Raw genomic sequence first — 12,219 nt, 5'->3', positions numbered from 1 at the left:
TTATGATAAAGGAATAATCAAATTAATGAAACTCAATAGTTTACTCTCCTATGACTTACTGCAGGGGTGGAAAGAAGTCACTTAGTCCATAAATATACTTGAATCTGGAAATGATACTATTAAGTCATGGCAGCTTATCATTTACATCTCTCTTTAACACTAATTAAGAGCGTTAAACCGAGAATACTGAATACCATAATTAGCATGACCATGTTTAAAGGTGGTCGCTATGGAGTTATATTATCAAATAGCACCCAGAAGAATATAATTGATAATCCTTACCTCTTTAGGGAGCAAGGAAATGAAGTCTCGTTGAAACTGGGGTTCTATCACTTGCATCATATGTTTTACTTGTGTTGGTTCACAACTATCAATAAGTTCATCTAAAGCAAGCAATTTCTCTGGTCCACTCCAGCTCTATCAAAAAGGAAGTAGAAATTTTTATTATTTTAATAGATGTCTCAAGCTATAAACTCATAAAGGAAAATCCACGTTTACACATAACATAAAAAGTGGCTGCTTACAGTGAAAGTTTCTCCAGGAGTCACTGAAGTGATAATCAATTATTCTCATCAAATTTACTAGGTACCTTTATTTTATAAAAGCTTAAGAAAAAGTCATGATTTTGACAAATATTTTTGTACCATATTATTATAAATATTATATGTTCATCTACTATCAAGATAAGAAATCAGAGTTTTATCTGGAAACATCAACTTGGGCTACTAAGTAAACAAGGTATTTAATATTCTTTCCAGTGGGCACCATAAAATTTGATAGTGTTAATAAGGAACCCATCTCAGAGGAGATTGGCAGCATGATTTAGAGAAAAATTAATAGCTGGATATACTGCAAATCTGACAAGCGTCTTCCACAAAATAAAAGAACTTTGATTTATTATGTGAAAATAATTTGAAATAAAAAGCAGCAAAAACATAAAACAGTAACTGACTTAGTACTGATACTAGAATGTGAACAAAAGGGTCAAAAACAAAGTACTACTTATGGGAAAGACAAAAACACATCATTATACTTTAAAAAACAGAAACTACTTTATACTAGGGGGTTATTAAAAAATTTTTTTTTTTGCCAGTGAGGAACATCTGCACAGAAAAGCCATGATTCTTAAAAGGAAATATTAAAAAGCCATGTGAATAATTTAGAGTGTTAGAATTTCCCCTCAAAATAATCATGTAAAACATGTAAATAACTTTGTGATGCTTAAGTGAAAGAACATCCTTGACCAGGCTGATTTAAGTACCTTTGTGAATTATTATGTCCAATTTGACATTCCATTTCTTGCTCAAACTAGGAACCTGGATTTTGTAATATATGAAATGGATAATAATTGAAAACTGAGATATACTCAGGACACAGGAAGCCTTATTTAGAATACTTTTTAAAGTACTGTAGTTTAAATTTTTTTTGTCCCTTTAGAATCCACAATGAATTTCATTGTAGATGAAACTCCTATTATAAGGTGTAGATTATGTTAATACTATCAAACATTTCAATAGTATTTCCAAAGTACTTATCACAAACATTATCTTACTTAATCATAAAAACTCTGGGAAACTTTCCCATTTTACCACCAAATATGAGGAAACATAGACTCTAATAAATCGTATTCTTTTCTTTTACTTCTATATACCTGCATACCTAGAAGATTCTCCTTGAGAACCCACCTTGGACCCTTTTTAATTAGGGTGAGGACTTATGCACAGAAATAAAAAATACTCAAATATATGTATTTGCATACTCATGACCAATGAAAAGCAGTTACTTTGAAGTTCGACTGTTTTGTTCAGTTTTTCTCACACAGCTTCAAATCCTAGTTCAAAATTTACCTCTTTAACAAAACTTACACTGATCATCTCCCCTCATCTCTGATCATTTACTATCAATACTATAAACTCTAATTTATTGATATAGATTCCTCATAGAATTGAAGGTGGGTTTTCATAAATATGTTGTTCCCCTCCATTCATGGACACTAGTATGAGGACATATCCAATTTGGGTAACGGATAACTTATGCTGACTTGATTAAAATGCAGCTTTAAGTAACCTGATAGCACAATAATCTTAATTACTTAATTAAATTTAATTTAATTATTGAAAACTTTTTAAACACTTTTGCATATATGACTGTTTGCCTTAGAAACACTTTTTGGAAGTTTTTATGGTTAAATTTTTATATAAAAATAAAGATATCCTATGTAATCTTCTACAGTAATAGGGTGAAAAACCTTACAACATATTACTACTCTATGTACCTTACATAGATTAATGACACGAATAGCTACTATGAATATTTCTACTTTAAGGTAATATACTTGTTTAATGTCTTTTTTTCGGTTAATGAATTATTACAGTTTTCTTAAGAAAGAAAAGGGTAGAAAAACATTATTAATACATGATATATTACTGCTAATAGATGGAAAACGTATTTTATCAAGGACTTTAGGGGATCGGGTGTAGAATGTGAAAAGCCAGAATAAAAAATAAACAACTAATTCAGATTTTAAGTAAATACTAAAAGCTATGTCAGAAATTTCTATATATTTAAGCAAAGTCCATGACAAAAATTATGCTTGCATAGGAAAATATTTCTAGGATTTTAAACAATGTTTTTGTTCTAAACAATATTTGATTTAACAAGTCAAATAAAATTAAATGCATATCTGTGTTTAAATTATACATACATTCAACAGATGTTACTTTGTGACCCTTTATTTAAAAAGTATATCACTGACAAGGATTAGCAACACAGGCTGCAAGCTAGGTAGTAAATGAGACTGTTTCCACCTACCACACATATTCAATAGTCTAATTACTTAAAGTCACTTTCCTTAGATGGTTTCGACAAAGGTATGAACCATATAGAAAGCTTTCCTCTCCCCAGCCTGGATTTCTTCCAGATTGGTATATAAAATTGCCCATTCAACATGTATTCTTAGATATGCAATAAAAACTTAACATATCCACGATCTTTCTCTTCAAATATGCATGTCCATAATCCTCCCTATTTCAGTAAACCGTAACTCTATTCTCTTAGTTGCTCAAGCCCAAAACTCTGGAGTCATCCCTAACTCTCCCATTCTCACCACTGTTAGATGGTTCTGATCCATCAATGAATTTTAAGGCCTTAAACTTCAAAATATATCCAGAATCTGACTGTTAACTACTACTACTAGCTAGTATATTATCTCTCGCGTGGATTATTCCTATAACCTCTTACCCAGTCTCTCAGCTTTCCACCTTTGCCTTCCTTGTTCTATTCTTCACAAAACAGTCAGTGATACTGCTAAAAATCACTCACTCTTCTGCTTAAAACCCTCTAGTGGCTTCTGACTTCAAAGTAAAAACCAGGGGCACTTGGGTAGCTCAGTCAGTTAAGTGTCCAACTTCGGCTCAGGTCGTGACCTCATGGCTCATGAGTTTGAGCCCCAGGTTGGGATCTGTGATGACAGCTCAGAGCCTGGAGCCTGCTTCAGATTCTGTGTCTGTCTCTCTCTCTGCCCCTACCCCACTCGTGCTCTGTCTGTTTCTCTCTCTTTCAAAAATAAACATTAAAAACATTTTTCAAAAAAAATTAAAAGTAAAAACCAGTCTGGGTTGGCCTACAAGGTTCTATTTCCTACTCCTTTCCCTCTTGTTTACTCGCTTTAGCCATAGACAAACCAAGCATGCTCCGCTTCAGAGCCTTTTCACTTGCTGTTCCTGGAACATTCTTGCCCTTGATATCCACATGGCTTCTTCCCTATGTCCTTCTGAGACCAACTCCAGGCAACCTTTTTAAAACTGCAAACCAGTTCCAACCCCCCGCCCCCATTCCATCCCTCTCCTATAATGTAAGTTCTGTGGAAAAGAGTTTTTGGTCTGTTTTGTTCACTATTGTATTCCAAATCCAAAGTAGAACCTAGCACCAGTAATTATTTGTTGAATAAATAAATGAATCCCCAAAGAGTCAGGAAATACCACACCACCACTAACTCAAAATTATCTCCAGAGAGTGTTTCTGGTATTTATATTTGATGGTATTACTAGGACTTACTGGTTTAGTTTGGCTCCAAGACTGATTCCAAATTTTTGTATACATGGTTTACCAGCAAGGGAAGTATGTATTAACTTGAAAAACTAGCAGTTAATGACTATATTAAAACAAAATAACAACAACCCTCATTCCTTTAATGAGGAATAGTGGAAACAGCAGTCAATTTCAGATCAGGAAACCCAACTTTTAGAGGTGATACTGACACTAATTAGATTACACTTTAACCTCTGCAGGCCTTATTTCTGCAACTGCAAAATTGCTGGATAATTCTGATAATTATTTTATTTCTGTTCTAAAAAATAGTTGTCCTGGATGAAAGCATCTTCCTTTGGTCTTTCATGGTAAAGTTATGTGAGAACTTATTTAAGGAGATAGGAAAAACATTCCAAATTTGGCGAGGATCAAAAGAAACAAAACTTAATTTGTGGGCAAAATTGCAAATGCAAACTTGAAAATTCCCCACGAAAGTAGTATTTTATTTCAGATAATTAAAGAATGAAGGTAGTAGTGAAGAATATAAGAAGCACTGAACTGCAATTAGGAGCTGGGGTTTCACCAGTAAACTCACCATGGAACCATATGAAAGTCCCTTAATTAATCTCAGAGACCCCACCTGTATAATGAGGGGCTTGGTCCAGACCAGTGTTTCCTAAATGCTGGTTGAGGAGTGTAAGAATCAGAGTCCTAGAACTCATCATCAAAGAGTATGATTCAGTAGTCAAGGTGGGGCTGAGGACATTTTGTGTTTTAAATAAACAACTCATCCAGTATTGATGCAAGTGACTCACAAACAGTGTTGGTTACTAGTCTGGATGATCTCTATACCCCATTCAGATATGTACACATTATGACTTTCGGTAGTACCACGCCTGAATTTCATGTGGTAAAGAACTGATTTCTCATGACTTTTCTTAAACACACACTTTCTTCTTCACACAAGGTTTCTTAATCATACTGCCTCAAATACAATTGCAAAGTAACACTGAATTCATTTTATTTTGGCATAATCCTGTTTTGGTATTTTGTTGACTAGCAAATAAAAAAGATCTAAAAAAAACAGAGAACATGTACAATTTCTAAGTGTTACCGTGGAACTTAATTAAATCCTTCAAGAGAGTGTTTTTACTCCACTTTTAATGTCAAAACACATAAGTATTTTCTACTTTATCATTTAAAAAATATTTGAGTATTAGTATTTTCAAAGTACATTCATTATTTTAATGCAATGCAAATTTTTTTATTAAAATAATGCTAATAACATTTGTATGAAGCTGTTTTTAATAGCCCTTTTTTAGACCTGAGAAAACGGAGGTTCACAAAGGCTATTTCTTGACCAAGAGAAGAAACGAACATTGAGTCTCCACTATTATTTCCACATAAAGCTTTAAGCACATTTACATGTTGTCTCCTGTTTGACAACTTTTTAGTGTTGTATCTGTCCTACAGAGGATGAAAATAGGCAAGAGTGGTTACGTAATACCAATAAAATTACCTAGTATTAAGGGGCAAAGCCAAAATTTGTACTAAGATCTTTTTCTTCTAAGTCATATGTGCTTCTCATTTATATCAGGATGCCTCTAAATATAAATTTCAACATAAGATCATAATAATGTTATTGATGCCTTTACTTGCTCTAAAATTTTCAAGTAAAAAAACCTATATGTAACACCCAAATGCACAAACAAAATGACCAATCCTCTGCCCCCAAATTAACAACCTGAAGCATCAATCTGGCTGCCAAAAAAAGTAGAACCAATGGCTACTAAAAATTTACACAGTACAAAATTTCCGGTTTTTTGTTTTGTTTTGAATTTCCACTTCAATTTTGCAATGCCATTTTGTTTCAATTTCCCTTTATCCAAAATGGCATATCATTTGTTCTCATTCCATTTATAAATTGAGTACAGAGTACTTTGTCGGAATAGATGGAGCTGGACCAAAACAATGCTGTATCACTGCCTTAGGAGCAATAGCAGAACAGTAAGGGGATGAGCTCTCCCATTTTGCTTGTTATGCAACGGAAAAGTCATCATTAAATACCCCCACAGCACATTTGTAGAAATCATGCCAGTCTAATTATCCCTGCACTATAGCACACAGGGTCAACTCATGACTCCCCTACTTTACTATGAAATTATATCTCTCTACAAGTTGGCCATGAAAGCCCTATAAGCTTTTAGGCAAGTGATTCATCTCTAGTTACTTTGGCACCAGCCCTGAAAATAAAGGGCAATGCACAACAATGAGGACCTGGGTGTGTAAGAGACAGATATGGTACTCAAAAGATTAAGGTCCTGATACACCTGTTTAGTTGACTTTTTGTTGCTAAAAGATTTCTTTGTTGCAGAATATTTATCTGAAAAAAACACTATACCTGGAGGGATAATTCTACCTGTTATTCCTATTAGCTAAGAAAAAGTTGTCTTCATTGCATCTACTTCTCATACGAAAAGCAATCAAATGGGCTTTTTTACAGAACAAAGGCTAGCCTAATATTCTTTAATTTATTGAATCCCATTTATTGTAAGAAACTTTTTGGTTTTTTTTTTTACAAATAAGATTTCTGAAGATGGGATGCATCTAATAACCTAGATATTAGGCATCTCAGACTTGGTGACATACTATATGTGGTAACATGGACATTTCATTAAGAAAAGCATGAATGAGCTGAACAAGTAAACATTCTACAAAGAACTCCCGAAAACATCCTCACTGCAAAATAAAGCAAATACTCCCTCCCTTCTATAAATCAATATTTGAGAGAGTTCTCTTAAAATTGGGAAAAGTCTAAATGTCTAGCAAAGAATATTTTGGTACTCTAAAACACTGGAAAAAATAGGCCCATGTCACATACAAAATAAATCACTTGACATCCTTGTGATAAGAAATAAAGCTTTTCATATAAAATAAATATTTTGCACGCTGTCCACAATGATGAGAGAACTATTACCAATAGTGTAAAATTTTCAATCATGTCGATGCTTTCTTATAAAAATGATATTAAGTAATTCTTCTGCGTTATTCTCAAGCGCTCAGCCGCTTACACTGTGTGCGTGTGCTTGACAACACACAGCCATATTCCCATCTCCTTGGCTTAATCAGAGATGATAAAAATCTTTGAAGTATTTCTTTGTGACTGTATGAATGTCTGACTCTTCTTTTTACCTCTTATTGATGGGATACATTTCATATCGAAAGGCTATGATAAAAAAAATTAAAATTGAGTTCATGCATAGGAAAAAATTAATTAAAATTAAAAAAAAAATCAGGAACCTAAGGTAAAAGAACTGGGAGAAGGGAAGGGGGGTACTAATCCTTGGGGAAAGGTAAGGTTAATCAACACAGGACTATGAAGACAGAAGAAAAATTCTTTGTGATTGTAGTGGCTTATAACATTATCATGAGAGTGACACACAACTTTCATCCTCAGTCCCAGCACTGGTGACATTTGGGGCCTGATAACACTCGGCTATAGGAGGCTGTGCTTTACGTGGCCACTACTCACCAGATGCCAGCGGCATCCTGCCCTCCACCCCATCAGTTGCAACAACCAAAACTGTTTCATCTGAGGGAAAAACCTGCTCCCTGTCAAGAACCACTGCTCTAACCTTACAGTCACCAACTGAAAAAAAAAAAAGGTTACCCTAGTTTCTCTGAAATCACCTGAAGGGTAGAAAACAATTTTTAAAATCCATTTAAAATTTTTTTTTTTTAACGTTTATTTATTTTTGAGACAGAGAGAGACAGAGCATGAATGGGGGAGGGTCAGAGAGAGGGAGACACAGAATCCGAAACAGGCTCCAGGCTCTGAGCTGTCAGCACAGAGCCCGACGCGGGGCTCGAACTCACGGTCCGCGAGATCATGACCTGAGCCGAAGTTGGACACTTAACCGACTGAGCCACCCAGGCGCCCCTAAAATCCATTTAAAAACAACACTGATTCAAGTGAGTTTTCCAGCTACAGAAGAAAAAGACTGGGACATTTATTTAGCTTTTGCCCAGGAATTTAATTTATAAGGATTTACATAATGGATATTGTAAAAATCTGAAATATCAAATAAAGTCAAATAAAGTATCTTCTTTTTCCCTTACTCATTCTTATTCCCATATGCATTCATAAAATACTACCAATCAAGCAGCTAGAGGTAAGGAAATATATTCATTTTACATTAATGTCATGGATAATATCAGAGATACCGTGACTTCACATAACTTATATTATTTGATATTTACAAAGAATAATTAAGTGTTTAATCTAGGTCAACTATTTTGCTAAATGCTTAATATATATGCATTGTCTCACTGGAAGAAGAGATAAATCTATTTAATATCACTACCAGGATTTACAAAATTCCTAACAGAGGTTTAGTTGTAGCCAATCTTCCTGGTAAACTTTCAAAGAATTTAAATGCCAGTAAAATACAGTAATCAGCATATGAACACAACAAGCCATACACCAGCATGGCACTGATGAAGAGAAGCTGTATCAAAGTCTTGGAGGCTACTAGGGTAACAGTGATGGCTAAATCACCACAAGTGACTAATTAGCGGAGTTCCTACATTACTCCTAAATGCTTAACTTCTAAGCAAGAAATTTTGGAAAACAAGTACATTCAGAAACCCCAACATAAAAGAGAAAAGGAAGAAAGGTCTTACTATCTAAAAAGCAACAACAAAACAAACACACACTTATACAAAATAAGCACTGGATTCTCTTGATTAATGCGTTTAAAAATTAAGATGAACTCCCTTATCTTCAATAGCTTTTTTTATTGACATATGCTTCACACAAGGTCCAATTCACCATTTAAAATGTTCACTTGAATGGTTTCCAGAACACCTGTCTTGCTGTACAACCATCACCTCTATCCACTCCAGAACACTTCCATCACCCCAGAAAGAAATCCCATACCTGTCAGCAGCTAGCCCCAACATCCCCTCACCAATCACATAGCAATCACTAATCTATCTTCTGTCTCTATATATTTGCCTGTTCTGGATATTTCATGTCATTTTTGTGACTGGCTTCTTTCACTTAACGTAATGTTTTTAAGATTCATCCATGGTGTAGCATGTAACAGTTCCTTCTCATGGCTGAATAATCCCTTATTTTTTGCAGCAATTAAGTGAAGCATTTCAAATACTGTGTTTAGACATGTCACCTGAAACATTTTCAGCCATTCCTGGAGGCCTGTAGGTGGTTGGACAGATGTAATTCGACGTCGTTGTTGCCCTTGGCCATTGGCTGCTCGCAGGTCTCCAAAAGTTGTTGGTGTTGCTGAACATGGTACAAGTCCAGTGGTACTACAAAAAAACACAAGAGTGGAAACAAAGGTAGGTATTTGTTAAGAATAATGGGCTCTAATTTAAATAAGCATGTGATGTGGCATATGTCAAACATCAACAGAATTATTATTTTTATTTGCTTATTGCCAGAGAGCAAGGATACACAAAATCTATTCCGCTATTCTTAGAGCAGGTTTCCTCCCTCCTACATAGCCACCTGTTATTATCCCAGCAATGCTAACTGCAACCACATGACAGAATCTCTATGGCAAAACTGCAACTTGTTGATACATACAAATAATGTTAAAATATTTCTTTAGAAGATACAGGTTCTACCTCTGTTATGACTGGTCTTCAGTGACTTAATTAAATAGAAGTTTAAATTTCCTGTATAAAAAGGGTGTGAAACTTATTAATGGTTTAAAAAATTCATATGTAGAAGCAGTATGCTCATATATTTTAGACATTTCACCACACACATTATTCCTTAATTTTCAACTCAGATGCCTTCTAAATTATTTATAATATTTATCTCTCTCTCTCCAACTTTCCACTGTTATTTATAAAGCTTAGTCTAAATAACATTTGACAGGAAAAAGCCTTGATTAGACATGTATTTACTCAAAACAGTAAGTATTGAAAACTTACTATATGATATGTAAAATTGAATCAAATGAGATCATCTGAACACTTTCATAGAATAATTTAAACTCTGAGACATTACAGAAAATAAACTTTCAATTCTGCCACTAGTAAAATCAAAGAGTTAAGACTAAATGATCTATCTCTAAAACTGTCCAACTCTCCTAAAAATGACTAATAGCAGAAAAGTATAGTTATAACCAAGTTATTAATATATTAAACTTTCTTCCTAATTTCAATATATAATTAAATTATTTAATTGAGGTAAATACTGAATATCTCTATTTTGGAGACATTTGAATAAAAAGTTCAGGAAGACTCATAGTTACATTTGTAAAATAATCTTCAATTTATTGAGCTATGATAATAAAGTGTTTTATATCTGAAGAACATACAAATTACAGCCTATTAGCTGAATATCTAAGCTCTGATAAATTACTAATGAAACAATACCCTCAATCCTTTTCTATCCAGCGTATTTCATTATTTTGTTAAAAAATGTATTTTAGTCACCAGATTTTACAGAGAAATCTTCATATCTACCACCTTTAAACCTTTTAATATTATACATCCAAGATAATCTCTAACATACAACAATTAAATCTATTTTCCCATCTATCAATTTTTTTTTTTTATGTTTACTTATTTTTGAGAGAGAGAAACAGAGAGAGAGAGAGAGAGAGCGCGTGAGCAGGGGAGGGGCAGAGAGAGGGAGACACAGAATCCGAAGCAGGCTCCAGGCTCTGAGCCATCAGCACAGAGCCCCATGTGGGGCTCGAATTCACAAACAGCAAGATCATGACCTGAGCTGAAGTCAGACACTTAACCGACTGCGCCACCCAGGCGCCCCATGCTGGCTATCAAATTTCAGAGGTAAGCTCTGTCTTCCTCTCCAAAATGAAACAGAATGTGATCATAAATTTTCTAATAAGGAAGACAGAAAATCATAGTTTCATTCTTATTATTAGAAAATCTGTCAAAAAAATTAAAAAGCATCAAATATATACTGATAAAGTCTCCAAAAAGACATGGAAATCAATATGCAGTTTGGTTTGCTTTGGTAAGTTATATGTTAAAAGGCTGAAAACAGAACTTGCACATTTTCAGGTATTTTCTCACAATAAAAAGTGAGCAACTAAAGACAGATTTTCTTAAAATGTGTTCTGTAGTAAAAATTCAGCATTTGTTTACAAGCTGCCTTAAACACAACTGAACAATTTAATACCTTTGTCCTGGTATCAGCCATATTAATAGAAGACCAAAATGATATGGTTCACTGCAATCTATACATTAAAAGTAGTACATTTTTAACATTAAACTCAACGTTCTCATCCAAGAAATACTTTCTCAAGACTAGAAGGAAAAAGCAAAAATGAAGAGTTTCATGTGTCCATCACCCACACCCTCTGGTGGAAGTGCCAAACACAGTGGAATTGTCAAAAGGCAAAGGGTAACTAAGAGGGGAACAATTAACATGGGAAATCATACTGAAAGCATTTCTTAAATAACTAAGAGATAGTTTTATTTCTCTCCTCTGCATCATCTCCGCATTTTTTGCATAGAGAACTATTTAATTCTATGATTTCTAAATTTCATAGAAGAGCATTTTAAAAAAGTATTTTCCACAACTGGATGAAGTAAAAATATAAACTCTTTCTTTAAAAGAGAGAGAGAGAGAGAGAGAGAGAGAGAGAGAGAGAGAGATGCAATCTCTAGCAATTCTCCATCACAGAAACTTAAGTCTGAGCAATGTTAAATTTATTGCATCTTATATAATAAACGTAACTCTAAATCAAAATATTTAAGGAAAAAAGAAGAAATGTTACCATCATGAAGTTCTTAGGGCTTCTATAGCTAACTTTTAATCAGTGATTTGAAGAAGTGACAATTATGCAGAAAAGACCAAAAAAAGCTCTGAAGATACTTTTGTCATTTAAATTTTAAAATACCACATTCCAAATAACATCTAAAGCCATTTTTAATTGGCTGGGTAATAGATATTGTGCTTAAGTTAGCCTAATTAGTGTGAAAGTGGGAAAAGTTTTATACTGATGCAAAATCCAAAAAATGATGGAATGGTGCACAAAACAAGACTACAATTGTATTTAGTTGTTATGGAAACCTAATTTACTGGTGTGGATATGGATGTGTTAAAAACATAAGATATACCAAGAAAATAAAAGGGGATTCCTAACACAGGAAGATTTAGTTAGTAACTGTGAGTTTTATTTCACT

At 33.9% G+C, this 12,219-nt stretch overlaps 1 protein-coding gene across 9 annotated transcripts in view; it reads right to left on the bottom strand.

Moving 5' to 3' along the window:
- FBXW7 (F-box and WD repeat domain containing 7) overlaps positions 1–12,219 on the bottom strand; it is a 225,305-nt gene that overhangs the window by 17,841 nt on the left and 195,245 nt on the right. For all 9 annotated transcript variants that reach the window (XM_042983769.1, XM_042983767.1, XM_015538395.2 and 6 more), the window contains 2 exons: positions 9,219–9,360; positions 283–417 (listed from right to left, as the gene is read on the bottom strand). In XM_042983769.1, coding sequence (XP_042839703.1) covers positions 283–417; positions 9,219–9,360 — 277 coding nt within the window. The remainder of the gene's footprint in view (positions 1–282; positions 418–9,218; positions 9,361–12,219) is intronic.

The sequence above is a fragment of the Panthera tigris genome, chromosome B1, assembly GCF_018350195.1.
Source record: "Panthera tigris isolate Pti1 chromosome B1, P.tigris_Pti1_mat1.1, whole genome shotgun sequence".
Taxonomy (NCBI): Eukaryota; Metazoa; Chordata; class Mammalia; order Carnivora; family Felidae; genus Panthera; species Panthera tigris.
Note: the sequence above shows the minus strand (reverse complement) of the source record. Positions and strands in the feature narration are given on the sequence as shown.